Source organism: Protopterus annectens, chromosome 2.part2 (assembly GCF_019279795.1).
Source record: "Protopterus annectens isolate FY-2018-M chromosome 2.part2, PAN1.0, whole genome shotgun sequence".
NCBI classification, from domain to species: Eukaryota; Metazoa; Chordata; order Ceratodontiformes; family Protopteridae; genus Protopterus; species Protopterus annectens.
The window spans coordinates 850,400,644-850,417,726 of NC_056730.1; the positions used below are offsets into that span (position 1 = coordinate 850,400,644).

At 41.8% G+C, this 17,083-nt stretch overlaps 1 protein-coding gene across 1 annotated transcript in view; it reads left to right on the forward strand.

Annotated features, from left to right (window-relative positions):
- The window catches only part of LOC122795987 (poly(A)-specific ribonuclease PNLDC1-like), a 1,803,424-nt gene that overhangs the window by 759,248 nt on the left and 1,027,093 nt on the right, over window positions 1–17,083 (forward strand). The window contains exon 8 of the mRNA XM_044064467.1: window positions 13,250–13,329. Within this exon, the coding sequence (XP_043920402.1) occupies window positions 13,250–13,329 (80 nt within the window). The remainder of the gene's footprint in view (window positions 1–13,249; window positions 13,330–17,083) is intronic.

The window sequence follows — 17,083 nt, forward strand, 5'->3', positions numbered from 1 at the left end:
GAGGCAACACCCTGAATTTTTTTCCCCTAATTCTTACAGTAACCTTTGGTGCTTAGTACTGTTGTGCAGTGTTGTACTTAAGTACTGACACATTTTGAGATCTGATGTTGGTCTTCACATAATCCTTGACTGGGGTGCTACTGTTCCAGCTTGCAACTACCAAAAACTCTCGAGCTAAGCTCTACCCATAATGCTCCTCACAAAATCACCTCAGATCTCGTTTGCTGCTTCATCGTGTCAGATGCATTGTCTCCACTGAGCTCTTGAGCGACAGCATTAGCTTTGTAAAACTGTACGTTTGACCTTTCTTCTTAGATCTACTTTCCATTTCTACTACCCGCTTCTCCTTTATATAGTTTGTGTATGCATGTTCTGTTTTTTCTGTCCACCGTTTAGGTAATCTCTCTTGTACAGTCACTGGTACTTTTCCCCTTTATTTTACCGGTATTTCTTAAGTACCATTGTTGGTACTTTCATCCTGCCTTTAATTAGTTTATTAACAAAAAAAAAATTTTTCTGTAATTTTCTTTCTCATTTCTCACTGTGTATGTATGTGTGTGTGGCCGCTTTTTTATCATGGCAGACAAGCACATTAAAGGGACTTCTGGCTTCAAAAGGTGCCAGAAGTGTGACAGGAAGCTTCTTAATTCAGATGGACAGACTTTGTGTCTATTGTTTAGTTAGTAGTACATTTACAAGAGGACTGTGCGATTTGTCACACTGTTGGCCATAGGGCTTTAATTGACTGCAAAAATAAGCTTATTCTGAAAGGTCGTCTTAAATCAGACTTTGAAGAGGCCTTATCTGGTCTCAAAACAGAGGCAAGTTCACCTACTTCCTCAAGTAAGACAAAAGTCATTTGGTTCCTACACATTCTTCAGAACCGGCACATAAAATGGCCAAGGCTTCCACTGTTCCTAGAGTTCCCTTGGAACCAATGGATCATAGGTTCATACTAGGCTATCTGCCCTAGGGCATTCATAAGCCTAGCCAGAGTGTGTTTGGCTTTCGCCACCCATTTTAAATTAATTTTGCTATGCCCTTTTTCGAGGTTAGTATACTGTGCCTCTGTCTAACAATGACACAGAAGATACCATCAAGTGACTCAATATTTGGTACCTGTTTCTGTAACAACTTTATCGGTGCCAATGTCATCCATGCCCGTTTCTGCACTGATTACTTTGACAGTGATGTCCGCTGCTGCCTTGATGCCAACCAAAACCATGGAACCGAAGGAGTTCTCATTTAAAGCTTTGCCACGCACCAGATATTCACCCTCAGTGGATGCCTTGGAGGACCATCCTCCCAGTCCTTTTTTGGAGAAATGTCCACCCAGATCTCCTGCAGTCTTTTCGGTCTGATCCACCAACAGTCTAACCAAATCCAATGATATGAGACTGGTGGATTAGTTCCTCCTACCACGGTTTCTAGTAGTGTTAGCTCTGGAACCTTGCATTCTTCCACTCAAACCTTTATTCCTCCTCCAACTCCAGCAGAGCTTTCAGAGGCCCTTGTACTGGCCTTCCTGGCTTTGACTGTTTAAGTGCCGGTCAGAGCTCCTTTTTCAGCACTGATAGTTTCAATGAGCTCTTTGGGTTTGTTGGATCCAGAGACCTCCCAGAGTTTGGGCTTCCTTGCTGGTTCATGGGGGCAGTGTTCGACTTCGATCCTTTCAGAGCCCTCCATGCCCCTCAGCGCTTCGGCATATGTAAGCTCAACTCTGGCTTTGGAGGTGGCCTCCTTGGTGCAGGGTGGAACCACGGTTCTGAAGGAGTCTGTTTTGGTTCTGGGCTCCCATCAGTCTGTGAGGTGGGGGGGCTGCCTTCCAGGCCATGGAGAGGGCCTTGTCCATTGAGCCAATGGCCTGTGCCCCCCACTGTCGGACCAAAGGTCTTGTCTTTCCCCCAGACCGGAGCTTCCACCAGTCTGTTCCGTGGGACAGAGGGCACAAAAGACTCAGGATCAAGCCACAGTGGTTATGACTTCTTTGGATACCTCTCTGGAACATCCCTTTGAAGATGTACCTTCGAAGAGAAAGTGCAAGAGGAAACACTTGGACTCCCCTTAAGAGTCCCACACAGAAGATAATTTCAGTGAGGGGGAAGGTTCCCCCTGAGTCATCCCCCTGAAGATGTTTCTTTCAGGGGCATCCAGGCGATCCTTAAATAGAAGGGTGGCTGGACTTCCCTCCAGCCTTCCTCAGAGGAATCTGTATACCTACAGGCTTTTCATGCCCAGCCCTTTACCTCTTGGATCTCTCCACCTGCTGACTATCTCATTAAGTTGATTGTTCAGTGGGCTTGGAAGTTACTTGACTGTATCGAGCCAATTCCAGAGAGACCAGATCGTCTCCTTTCAGCCCCTCAGGATCAGCAACACTGTGACAAGACAATTCCAGTGGATGCCATGGTGGTAGCGTCAGCCACTAGGAAGGAATTTGCTGGCGAAAGTCCCACTGTCTATCCTCCTAACAAGGAGTCCAGGAGTATGGATGGCTTTGTTAAGCACGTATACGCTTCATCGACCTTCACTCTCAGGTCTTTGAATTACATAACTAATTTCACCAGACTTCAAAGAGATCTGATTAAAAAACTGTCCGACACTGTTGCTGTAGCTGAAGGAGTTCGAGACAAAGTGGCTTCTCAGCTTTCCACCCTAGAATCTATTTCTAAATCGTCCATGAGGCTAATTGCACATGCAGTCGAAGGGACGACAGGGGCAGCGGGTTCAGGCATAGCCATGAGGAGACACACCTGGATGTACTTGTGACTTCGCAGAGCCATTTAAGTCTCCTTTCGTCAACGCTCCCTGTTTGGTCCCAAAGTTAAGGGCAGCTGGCCAGATGTGAGAAAGATGGGAAGACCATGTCTGCCATGGGCATATGCTTTTCCACCCCTCAATGGGCCTATTCCAGGAAGCAGAGGAGTGGGAGGCTATGGTTCAAAAAGTCCCAAGGGCCTTTCCAGGACTCGTGTAGCAACGACTTTCCCCAGGGCAGAGGGGGGAGCAACAATGAAATATATTGCGCAATAGGCAGAAGTGGCCCACAAAATCAGGATTCCAGGGATTCTTTCCCTGGTAATTCCTATCAGCGCTTCAGAAAGGAGGCCCGATTGCCTTTTTCTGGAGGCAGTTGGGGGGGGGCAATTATCTCCGCACCAATCTGCCTGGCTAAGGATAGCAATGGACAATTGGGTGTAGAGGATTATAACCAGAGATTACAATATCCCCTTTTTAAAAAAAAAACAAAAAAGGCTAAGAGCACCCCCCGGAGTTCCACCCAGTCACAGGGATGAAGCAGTCTTAAAAATTCAAAAACTGCTTGACAAAATCCAAGCAGTCCCACCAGACCAGAGAGGATCCAGGATTTACTCCAAATTCTTTAGTGCCAGAGAAAGCAGGGGACTGGAGACCAATTTTGGATCTCAGTCAGTTGAACAAATCAATTCAGCAAACCAAATTCTGGATGGTCTTGATTTAGTCTATACTTACTTTCCTGGAGAAAGACTAATGGATGTGCTCGGTAGATCTTCAGGATGCATATTACCTTATAAAAATGGACAAGTAGTCCAGAAGATTTCTGCACATCTGGCTGGGAGCAGGTCACTGTCTGTTCAGTACAGTGCCCTTTAGTCTCTCCACAGCCCCCAGGGTGTTCAAATGCATGGCAGTAGTAGAGTAGTTCACCTCAGACTACAAGGATTCTGAGTGTTTCTATGTCTAGACTGGCTCCTTACCACTCCCACCAGGCGTCAACTCGTAAAGGCATGAAATTATACTCTTCTCCTTTATTCTGACTTGGGAATCACTGTAAACTGAAAAATCCCATTTAGAACCATCTCAACAGTTGGAATTCATTGGAGCTGTGCTCGATACATTTATCAGAATTGCATCTCTCCCCTTAGACTACAAAGGTTAAGATCACAAGTCAGCCAGATCATCCACAGCAAAAAAGTAACAGCGAGGTTCTTTCTACAAACTCTAGGGTCAGTGACCACCTCTGTCATTCTAGTTCCTCTGCGAGATATCCCATGAGAATTTTTCAATGCCTCCTGGTGTCACAGTGGTCATTTCTAAATCGGCCAGTGTCTCATCCGGTTATGATCACCAATCAATGCAAGGAAGACACAAATTGGTGGCTTCACTCCAATGAAATTTTGTCTGGCCATCCTTTTGCCCCTCCTCAACTGCAAGCCATAGTGACCACGGACATGTCCCAGATAGGGTGTGGGGGCATTATCTGTGAAAGATAGTCCAAGGCATTTGGTCCCAGCTGGAGGCCAGTCTGCATATCAATGTTCTAGAGATGAGGGCAGTGCTGTTAGCATTGCAGGCATTTCAAGAAACCCTCCCCTTTGGAACAATGTGATTCAGACTGACAATATGTCAGTAGGGTCTGGTACATCATCAAGCAAGGGGGAACCAGATCTTACTCTCTCTCTATCAAGAAGCTCTGAGTATGGCAGTGGGCAGTTTCTTCTGACAGCTTTCTGGTAGCAGTGCACATTCCAGGGAGCTCCAATGTGATTGCAGACAAATTGAGCAGAACTATCCTCATGCCTCACGAGTGCTCTCTCAATCCAGTGGTGGCAGAAAAGATATTCCATCTCTGGGGCCAAACTTGCTGTGACCTGTTTGTCCCCTGTCAACAAGTGCAGCAGTTACTTTACCCTAATCCCCCCCCCCAGGGGAGTCACCCAGAGATGCTGTCCTTCACAATTGTCCCCAAGTGTATTGCACGCCTTTCTCCCGATTCCTCCAATATGCCAGTTTCTAAAGGAAGCCAACAGGTCGGAGAACAGAATAATTCTCATTGCCCCATTCTGGCCTCGACAGGTCTGGTTTCCCCTCTTGTAGTGTCATCTGCTTTGGAAACCCTGGATTCTGGACCCAGCTCCAGACCTATTATCCCACCCATAGGGGCTGGTCCATCTGAATCTTTAGCACCTCAAGCTTACTGCATGGCTTCTCCAGTTCCCATGATTGTCGGGCATTCTTCTCTCACCAACCCCCAACACAACCCCCCCCCCCCCCATCCAGTGCATCATTCTAGCCCACCACAAACCTTCAACAAGAAAATTGTACCTTAACAAGTGGCTAAAGTTTTCTAAGTAGTCATCAAGACTTTAATCTTTACCCATATTCTGCATCTATTGATAGTTCTGGAGTTTTTGACTTTACTCTTTGAAACAGGAGCATCAGCTTCTACTGTTAGAGTGCATCTCGCTGCGATCCCTAATTTTCATATTGGTTTAAATGGTTCATCACTTGTGTCCCATAAACTTTGCAAAGTCTTTTTGAAAGGAACCTTAATGCTCAGACCTCCATATAAAGAATGCTCCGTACCATGGGATTTGAATCTGGTACTTCAGTCTTTTATTGAGTATCCTTTCAAACCTGATGACACTTGTGACTTGAAGTTTTTGTCATGGAAACCATTATTCTTGATAGCTATCACTTCTGCTAGAAAAATATCTGAAATTCGGGCCTTATCCTGCAAACCTCCCTATCTAATCTTTCATAATGTGACCAAAGCTCTCCTTCCTACTGAAAGTTGTCTGAGTCAAATATCAGACTATTCAACTTAGTCTTTTTTCCCCAACTTCTCCAATAAAGGGGAGTACTGTCAGCACTTACTAGATGTGCACAGACAGTTACATTTCTCCCTTCATAGAACAAAGGAAATCAGAAAATCTGATCAGCTATTTATTTCTGGTTTTTCAGTCACTTCGGGAAGTCTAGTCTGTAAAGTTACACTAGCTAAATGGCTTAGAGACTGTATCGCCTTTGTCTGTCACAGAAAGGGATTGCACCTACCAGGATGTGTAAATGCCCATTCAACTAGAGCAATAGCAGCATCTTCAGTTTTCCATGCCAGAGCTTCTTTAGATGACGTTTGTGCAGCGGCAACATGAGCATTTCCTCGTACGTTTATTACGCGTTACAAGCTGGACCTGGTCTCTAGGGGACTTGAATCATTCGGCTCAGTGGTGCTCAGGAATATTCTTCTATGAGACCTCCCAAAATTCAGGTAGCTAGGGACTCTGTCCCACAGTTAAGGATTATGTGAAGATTGACAACATCAGATAAAGAAGTTGTCTTACCATAACGTTCCATCTGTGTTGTTGATATTCACTAATCCTTGACATTCTCCCCCTCCTTCCCCTTGCCTTAGATCTCTTGGTGGATTGAATCTCTCCAAAGATTAGCTTGGTGATAGAGAGACACGTATGAGGCCTCTGATCCTTTATTTGTTGTCTCTCACTGTTTGCAAACTCGATATGAGGTGATTTTTGTGAGGAGCATTATGGGTAGAACTTGGCTCGAGAGTTTTTGGAAGGCACAAGCTGGAATAACGTCAGAGCGAACAGAGCCCACAGTCACGATCATTGGGTGCTGCAGATCAGAAGTTACTCTATCCCCTTTCTTCGGCCTCACTCTCTGCCGGAACACTTTCTGGACATTTCACCCAGTCAACAGGAGGAAGCAGCCATAGAAATCGCCAGGCTATTTGCAAAATGAAACATCCAGCCCGTCCCCCCAGACCAGTCCAGATCAGGCATTTATTCTGTGTTCTTTTTTTGTGCCAAAGAAAACTGGGGACTTAAGACCCATCCTGTATCATTCAAACCTGAACCTGTCCGTTGCCAAGACGAAGTTTCGGATGGTCACCCGTCAGCCCATTCTGCCGTTCCTGCAGATGAATGACTGGATGTGCTTGGTGGACCTCCAGGGTGTGTACTATCCTATCAAGATGGACAGATGCTCCCAGAGGTTCCTCCGCTTCCGGCTGGGAGCCAATCATTTTCATTTCAGAGTGCTTCCCTTTGGACTCACCACTGTCCCCCTGGGTGTTTACCAATGTGATGGTGGTAGTGGTGGCTTACCTGTGGCTGCAGGAGTTTTGGATCTTTCCCTATCTTGGTGATCGACTCCTCTCCAGGCATTGACCAACTCAGGCCAGGGATTATCTTCTCTATATTGGCCCTGGGTGTTGCAATAAATCTCAAGTCTCAACTAGCACTGGTCCAGGTGTTAGATTTCATAGGTGCTCGACCAGATATTACACAGGGCAAGGTGTTCCTGCCTCCAGACAGACTTATCACTTCATGTACAGCACATTCTTCCAGCCCAGTTTCCCCTGCCGGGCTTCGTTCTTTGGGTGTTGGGGTCCACTGCAGCCACAATCACCCTTATTGCAACCGCATGCCTCCATATGAGGGTCCTACAATGGACCTTAGCTATTCAGTGGTCCTTGCTAGACCTTCCCTTATCACATCCTTTTTGAGTGTATCATGTTTGCAGGGACTTCCTAATTGGGTGGCTCCAGTCCCCAGACCTCCTTCTGGGTTGCCCATTTGTTCTTCCCTCCCCCATGATCACAATGACCATGGACGCCTACCTGCTTGGTTGGGGGACATTGCATGGGAAGGACAGTCCAAGGCACGTGGTCTGCTCTGGAGACCAATCTGCATATCAGTGTCCTGGAGATGAGGGCGGTGCTTCTGGTGTTGCAAGCTCTCCATGCCTTTCTTCCTCCTGGGACTGTTGCCATAGAGATGGACCATCTCCAAAGTCTAGTGCATGAACAAACGGGAGGGAACCAGATTTTATCCCCTTTGCCATGAGGTTGTGGGAGCGGGTGATCTCTATCGGCCGTTTTCTTGTGGCATTGCACATTACAGGGAAGTCCAACATCCTAGCTGAAAGGCTCAGCTGATCTATTCTGATGCCCTGCGAGTGGTCTCTGAATCCATCAGTAGCGGATAAGATCTTTCTAAAGGGGAGGGGTCAGCCTTGCTGCGACCTCTTCGCCTCTCCTTCCACTGTGAAGTGCAGTGAGTATTTTGATCAGATTCCCCTCTCCAGGGGAGTCACTAGAGATGCTCTAGTCCATGCTTGGCCCTCTTGTCTTCTATATGTGTACCCTCCGCTTCCTCTAATTCCCAAGTTTATTCAGAAAGCTCGTCACCTGGGGAGCTGTATCTTCATTGCCCCTTTCTGGCCTTGTCAAGTTTGGTTCCCCACGCTGGTTTCATGTAGTGTGTTCTCCCTGGACTCTAGACCAGAGTCTGGATCTGATCACACACCCATCGGGGGGGTTCTTCACCCAGATTTAGTCAGCCTGAAGCTCATAGCTTGGCTGCTCCAATTTCCATGATAGGCAGGACTACTGGGCTTTTTCTTCTGTCAAAAAGATCCTAATTGTGGCTCACAAGACTTCTACTGCCAGGAATATCTGCTGTAGCAAATAGAAGCATTTTTCAATCTGGGCTTCTCAGCATGACCTGGATTCCTTTATGGCGCCGGTCTCTGCCATTTTGGAGTTTTTAGCTTACATTTTTAATAATGGCGCTAGCTTCTCTACTGTTAAGGTCCAGTTGGCAGTGATTTCCAATTTCCATGTGGGTGAAAATTCGGCCGCCTTAGCTTTGTTTAAACACTGTAAGGCCTTTCTGAAAGATACCTTTCTTCTTTGGCCTCTGGTTAAGGAACTCTCGCCTCAGTGGGACCTAACCTTTGTTTTGCAGGCTTCCCTTTCTCCCCCATTTGAACCAGCTGCCTCGGTAGATTTGCAGTTTTTATCGTGGAAGACCACTTTTTGGGGGGCAATTACCTCGGCCAAAAGTGTTTCAGAGCCTCAAGCTTTATAAAAAAACAACAATGCCAGTAGATCCAAACTGTTTAATAAAAAGCAAGTACACTCCTCTAGCACCTCAGAGAAAAACAGCCTTTGATGGTCTAAAAACACATACCCATAATACTTCTACTTATATCAAAAATGTTAATTAAAACAAACAATTATAACAGCCATTTCCAATTTAGTTCCCTATTTAACCCTTTTGGGAGCAATGTACCAAATTTAAGAATAAAAACTGCCTCTTTCTGAAGCAGCTTTTTTTTTAAAGATATACCTGGAACAATTTTTACCCTTTCTATAATGGTACCTTTTAAGTTTTTACTATCCCCACCATGACAAGTCATAAACTGTAGCCCTAAGATGCTTTCTAACTTTTTGTTATTTATCTCTGAGGTGTTCTAAACATCTAACTCAAAAACATTGCCTAGCTTCACCCACATAAAATAGGTTACAGACACATTTTAAAACATAAACAACCCCTTCTGTATTGCAACTATGGGTGTCACAAGGAGAATACATTTTATCATTTGTATAATGAAAAGTTGGTACAGTAAATTTACATATCGAACAATGTCCACAAGGTTTTAGTCTAAACTTGGAAATTTGTTTTCCCAGCTTTTGTGTAGGAAAAATAAACTGGGCATGGACAATCATATATTTGATGCTTCTGCCTCTCTTGTAAGAGACTAGGTCTTTGAGGCAAATGCTCCTGTAAATATTTGTCTTGCAACAAAAAATTCCAGTAAAACATAACCATCTCAATTAATTTCTGTAAGTGCATTATATGTAGTAACAAAAAATACTTTCTCATCAACTTTACTACCTACACTTCTATCTAATCTCTCATTATTCCTAATAGAAACTGCAGGGCTCAGATCTTGATTTTAAGCGATTTATGGCCATCTCTGTGGAGTGAGTATTATAACCCCTCTTCTCAAACGTTGCACAAGTTTTAGATATTGCTTCAGGAAGATTGCTGGGATTATTACTTAACCTACTAATGCATAATAATTCATTATATGGAAGTGGTCTGATCAAATGGGGGGACATCATCTACATCTGTAAAATTATTGTTATTAATCTTCCTATGGATTCTAGTTCTAATACTCCCTTTCTCCCCCCCCCCTAGATTAACATCCAAAAAACACATTTCCACATTGCAATCCATCAAATGCTATACCAAATGTATTCCTGTAGAGATCCTGAACAAGCGACTCCACCATAGATCTTCCACCCTCACACAGAAAGATCAGATCTATGCATCGGTAGTATATGATAACATAATGTTGAAAAAAATTGCATTTTATAAAGATAATCCTACCTCAAATAACCCCATAAATGGATTAGTGTATGTGGGGGGAAATGATGCCCCCATCACTGTACCTTTAATCTTTTGATACAAGGTATCATTAAATTGAAAATAGTTTTGTGAGGCAGACGTACACCAAATCAATAAGTTAATAGTCAAGAGCATCTCTTAAAAAAATAAATAAATGCCTCAATCCCAAACTGGTGTGAAATATTAGTATAAAGATTCTTACATCTATTACTATCCAATAATTTGATTCACTCCATTCAACAGGTTTTACTTTATTTAAAAAGTCAAACGTGTCTTTTACATAAGAGGTCCGTCTGTTAAGCCTTCTTATCTAGTTTTTCATAAAGACAGAGTGACCCTGCGGACCAGTCCATCTTTCTTGCCGAAGGTGGCTTTGGAATTGAATATTAACCAGGTCATTAATTTGCCAGTTTTCTTCCCACATTTCCAAAATAGAGGGGAGTATGAATTGCATTTAACTAGATGTGCACAGTCAGTTGGGTTTCTATCTCCATAGAACTAAAAGCGTGTTTAAATCAGATCAGCTTTTTGTCTCATTTTCTAAACCTCATTTGGGAAAGCCTGTTTCTGAGGTTGCCATCACTCACTGGATTTCAGAGTGCATTTCTTTGGCCTATTGAGCTAAAGGTTTGTCTCCACTGGGACATGCCCGGGTGCATTCCACCAAATCTTTCTCTACTTCTGTGGCTTTTTAGTCCAGGGTTCCTCTTGATATCTTTTTTGCTGCTACCTGGTCCTCATTGCATACCTTTATTTCTCATTATAAATTGGTTCTCTCCAGGAGCAGAGCATCTTTTGGCGCAGCCATGCTCCGGAATATTCTTCCATGAGGACCTCTCAGGTGTTTTTTTTTTGGTTTCTAGGGACTCTGTCCCTCAGGTTGAAGATCAAATGAAAACAACTTCAAATAAATAAGTTATGTATTTGCCATAATGGTCCATCTGAGTTGCTGCTTTTCATTTGTCTTCAACTGTCCCTTCCTCCATCCCCCTGCCTTTTTTGGGCTATGTAGTGGACTGGAATGAAAAGACATAGGCACTTTTGTCCTGGCTGGCTCTGAGTATGTGGGCCTTTAAAGGGTTGTGCCATGTTGTATAGGCATGTAGACTTTATAGAATCGGTGCTGTTCTGCAACAAACTCGATCTGAGGGGAGGAGGGAGAGGTGAGGTATTGTGGGTAGGGGAGGAGCTTGAACTTTGGATGTGATGCTGGAGTACACCGCCGAGTCAGATCAGAGTCCCTCAGGTTGAAGACAAATGAAAAGCAACAACTCGGATGGAACATTATGGTAAGCAAATAACTTATTTTTAAAGTAAATCTTAAATGTAAGCTTGTATTTAAAATTGCCATACAAAACATGAGATAAGCCTAAATAACGAAGAAATTTACACTGTAGCTGTGCAATAGTAATAGTGTGTTTAAGTATTATAGCAGGTTAAAGTACAGTTAGTAATACTTGAGCATTAGATATGCAGTACAGTACAAGAGTGCTTTACTTAAACCAGTTTGTGAAAAAGTATGTTTTAGCTGCAGTTAATGAGCACCGCACAGTAACAGCCAATTAGCAAATGGTCAATAAGTTGTATTATACAATTAAATAAATGTCATGACTTGCAAAAGGGGCTGCCAGTAGATAGTACTATGAGAAGTAATAAAGAAATAGAAGAACTGGATTTATCACTGGATATTGCAGAAATAGGGGTAAGACTTGCTTGATGCCAGAGATGTTTGGAAGGGGTGTTAGTCTCGTTGCCATAAATTCCTTTAAGACTTAACACTGAGAACAAATCACTGTTTCAACATTCACATTTGCCTTTGCTCCTAACTAAAGACTAAAATACTCTCTTTTCTTCCCTACCTTTATCCTCCACTCCATGCTGCCTCTCTACATCCCCTTGGCAACTAATTTATATTCATTTCTCTCTAATTCCTCCTTTCCAACTTTCATGGACTATTACCAATACAACTTCCCTTCTTATTCACTATATCTCCTCCTTCTTGGGAAAACTCTCCCTAATATTTTTTCTGTAGTACATAGGAAGGTTAATTTGTTAGATATTCTATCTAATCTCTCACTGTTATATTCTCATTTACATCATAGACTAGCTGCTCACTTTAACCTTCATAACATCTCTCATCTCTGTCAATTCCCTTACTTCTATTACTATCCTTACTATTAAACTTCTAACCTTTATACTGCAAAGCCTAACTACTCTATTTTATAACTTGTTTGCTTTGCTAGTAATGCTACAACTCTAAACTGGTAATGTAAATTGAATTTATAATCTACCATAAATTGTGTTTTACTTACAATGGTAAATTGTATAGGCCTAGAGTTGTATGTTTAGGTAACACTGTATAATCTATTATTTGTATCTGCTGTAAAACTCTGTATGTAATGTTTAGTTGTAAGTGTAATATATTTTATAATCTGTGTGTTTTTGGAGGTCTTCTCCCCGGGCCTCCACTGAAAATGGGTTCCTGACCCAGTTGGACTTCCGGTCACGAAATAAGTAATAAATAAATACATAGTAGAAACTGATGCATCTTTCTCTGGTCCACATCAAGAAAGTTAGTTGATTTTTATGAAGGGAAGGACCTATTTTTCACAAAACATAACGTTTGATTAATAGTCATTGAATAAACTGTATTTATCTTTATAAATGCTTAGTGTTATCTTTACCACTCGTTATGTAGTAACTCTGTTTTTACTATCATTTTACAGATGTGTTCAAAAATGTATTTGTTTTCTGGTTTTTGTATCTGGTTCATGGTTTAAAAATTTCCATTTGATCCAGTCTGCCTGCCTGTAAAAATAAGTAAAAACCACATTCTTATGGTGAGAATCAACAGCTTCTGACCTCTAAATTTCATTCTTGGAACATGTGGAGAGACTGCAACCACTTAACATCAGTAAGAATAGAGTTGCATGAACATTTTTTACTAGATAGCCTCTTCAAAATGGGCTTCTTTTCATAAGTTTTATATGCAGCAATAAATCCTTGCGTAGTTTTAAAACTTGGGTGATCTGTTTGAAATCTGTAATGCAGGAATGACAGTCTGACTCCTTCCCACCTTATGCTATTTTAAGGTCATAGAAAAGCCCACTCTGAACCAGCAAATATGAATCAATTTTTTCTAATATAAGGATGATAATTTCAAGCACCTAGGCATAAGGTGGTGGTGGGGCTTCAGCTGCCTTTGGTTGGGCACTTAAAAAGAGAGCTTGGTGAAAACATACTTAGTCTTTGTTTTGTTTTTTGTTCAGGGCTCCAGGTTTATGACTTGCAGATTATTCTAAGAAGAGCAATTCCAACTGTCTGGACAGAGCTGAAAAGCACAACTGAGGTATGTTGCTAATAGAAAGGTCTTTAACATTTGTTGTGTTAAAGTAAGTTCACCTTTGTTAGGTTTGATACAAAGTCATAAGTTTGTTGGAAGAGTTAGACAAAGAATCCTGCTGTGAGGGGCACTTGAACATTTTTTAACAGATAGAGCTATCAGATTTGATTTGTTGTGGGGAATTTGATCATAAAGCTGTGCTGATGCACAAAATCAGTGGCAGTAACCCTATATCTGCAGCTATTTTCATTAAGAAATTAAAAAAAAAAAAAAAACAGAAAGACAAGGCCAAGTCATCTTTGATCAGAAAAATGTTTCGGGGGTTCTTAATCAAATTCTAATAGACTTTCTCCTTTCTTTTTTAGCATATTTTTTCTCATTTTAGTGGTTTATATTATACTATTTGATATATTTTTGTAGTCTCATTAAAAAAAACGTTATAACATCTCGTGCGGTTGTTTAACTGAGTCATAAATATTGCTAGTATTTCAGCATCAACAAGATGAACATGAAATCAAAGATGGATTGTTGTAAATTTTAACAAAAAGCCCACTGCAAGGGCTGTGCTGCCTGTGTCCCACAAAATGTGCATTAAACTCCAGTTACTGCAGGCTAAAGAAAATAACGTGTGCAATGACCTTCACTGAAAAAAAAAAACTCTTAAAATTGAAACTGCTTTCTTAAGTACATCTTCACCATATTTTAACAATCTCTTACTCCAGGAAGAATGAAGGTCCATGGTGCAGAGGGTTGAAGGCTGTGATTGTGACCCAAAAAAACTAGTGTTCGTTTAGTGCCATGTATACTAGAGGAGCCCAGGCCAGGAAGGTGGGGGAGAGAGCAGCTGATATCTGTCATTCTGGGGGAAGTGCTGCTTTGTCTCACTGCTTGGGTGACGCACAGGAAGCTCTGGGTGTTGCATCTGGAGCGTTTTTGTTGCATACTCAAAATAAGTCATCAGTGGTTGCTTGCATGCCTCTTGCAACATGTAGCAATTGTGGAGCTCAAGGGGAGCTGCTGTGGTTGGAGGATTAGAGACCCAGAGACTGGGAGGAAAATCAGTAGGATCAGGCATAATTGCCTATTTATTGCAAAATTAACTATTGCCTGTCTTGTGTGAGTGGACTACCAAAGCTCTTCATTCAGAGAATGAATATGCTCTGGTGCTCTTGCACTGACCCCCCCCCCCCAAAGTGAGGTGCCAGAAGAGGAGCCCCTGGGTTAGATCATTTGTTAAGGGATTTAAAAAAAAAAGACTGTTTTAAAGCAATGGAGTTCCTATCCCTTAAAAAATATTGAAAAATCTGAATGTTTGCATCAATACTATAACTATAACCTGTTTTTCAAGTTATCCGCTTGATCACATTTTTCATATTTAAGCACTAGGCAGAAGGAACCTTGGGGTTCCACAAGGAGCCATGTTAGTACTTTTTTGTTCATTGATGCTATAACTTAAGACTTTCCATGTCTTGTTATCAGTGTATGCAGATATTACCCTTCCAAGCCAGTAAGTCAAATGCAGACCTATAAGGGCATCTTCAAGCAGACCTATAAGAGCATCTTCTGTTAGTGGACAGAGAATAACAAACTTAACATAAAAGTTTTTACAGGATTTAGTTAATTTGCTTCCCCAGTAAAGCAGCTAACCTACTCAGCTCTTGGTTAGTGACTTGGAAAGCAACATTATTCCAAATTTCTGCTAATACTAGACCCGTCACTGTCACTCACCATACTTGCTACATAAGAGTTCTTTCACAGATCAAACTGTTGCAAAATATCTCATCATCTCTCCTGAAGACAGGAGATCTGTTACTAAAAATGTGCCGCTACCTACACTTGAATATGCACTGCCCTTACTCTCCTTACATTTTGCATATAATATACATAAAATACAAATTGCTCTTATTAGCTTGACACAACTGTAACCTATATAAAAAAATCCGCTGGATGCCTGTTAATAGGATACTGTCAACTACCAAAATAAAAACAGCAGTTTAAGGAACAAACATACCCCCCCCCCCCCCGCAAAAAAAATTCCACGAGAAGTATTCAAAAGTAATATTGGTGAAACAGCTTTCTCATGCTTTGGTCTCATGACCTAGAATCATCTACCTAAAGAAATTAAAGCTTTATTAATAGGTTCCTGTCATGTAGTCTAACATTTACAAGTTCGAACGTCATATGGTCGAGACCATAAGTTCGAATTTGTAAAATGTCGAGCATTTCAATGGAAATCTCCATAAGCGGAAGTTTCCATTTTCTTCAATGGGGTGTGATCTCGGAGTTGGTATATTTAAGTAGCGGGGGTGTGTTGGGGGTGCAGGGGGGCTTGCCCCCCTGCTTAAAACAGTTTTTGTTTTCCATCTTTTTTTTTTAATCCAAAGTCGAAGTTTTGTAACGTCGAACATTGTGTTCGAAGTTGTAAGACTTCGACTATGTGATGTAAACCCTTATTAACAATTAAGGAATTCAAAGTAGACGTGCACAAGCATTTCATCAGTGAATCCAGCTGCAGATCTACAGGCAGAATGGCTAACAGCGTCACTATTACATTAATTGTAAATAATGTAAAGACATTGTAAATATGGTACAGATTATTACCATAGTTGTCAGATTGCTAGCTGTTAAATTTATTTGTTGTTTATAGTAACCAGTTACTTTGCTGTATACACAATCAGCTGAATCTCTGTGCAGTCAGTTGTATACAACAGAGTGTCTGTGCTCCTCAGGAGCTTTGGTGATGGCTGAAAAGTGGTTAGTAGACTAGCCCGCCTACCCTGTCAATAAATAGAAGAGAGAAGAAAAATGTTGCCACTTCTAACATATAGTCTGAGCTGTATTATAGCCGTAAATATGATTATGTACACTGGATTTGTTTTTGCAAAAGGCCAGAGCCTTCTGATTGCTTTATTTCATATTCTGAATGTAGTAAAATATACATGTTCTAGCTGTTGTAGTGAACTGTCAAATGAACTAAAATTCATAATAATTTTCTTCTTAGTTTAGTTTATATTGTAAGTTGTGTAGTGTCTGTGTTTATCTGTTTAATGTGTGATGTTTTACTACTTTCATGTACTTTGTACTCTAAGCCAAGACCAAACAGGGGCACTTAGAATCCAGTTCACCTACCAGTTTAAAAAAAAAAAAATTCAGAATCAGGTGACACCAGTTTTCAGAATTATCATTTACCCCAGCTACCAGAGCACTGATGTCAACAAAACTTGCCAAAATCTTTGATCTGAAGTGGTCTTCATTCGCTTTTCAACCTGTGGGACACTGCTCCGACTTGGCCACATTTCTCCAGGATCAAATCCGAGCTCCAGGCTCCTCCCCTACTGATAATGCCCCCCGTCTCCTCCTCCTCTTCAGATCTCTTTTGCCATGCCCATTGCAAGCATCATGGTCAGCTGTTTAAGGCTATTTTGGGTAAGTGTGTGTAATTTAGTGATTTAGATTGTCTTTCTATCTAAAAATCTCTTTCTATCCTTTTCCTATCACCTCCCCTTTCGTGTTTTGCGTCGGTTTTAAAAAAAAAAATCTTTCGTTGCTCACTGTTACGTCTCTAGGAATCTGTGTGTTTTTCTGTTTGGGCTTCCTTCGTGGTAAGATGTCAGAGACACTAAACCAGGCTTCTGCAAGTGCATGGAGTGTGGCCATAAGTTTTCCCCAGCTGATGGCGACACACTGTGTTTGTGTAGGGGTTGCCCATCTTGATTCCTCCTGCACGATCTGCGAAGGTTTTAGTCTGCACACATTGATT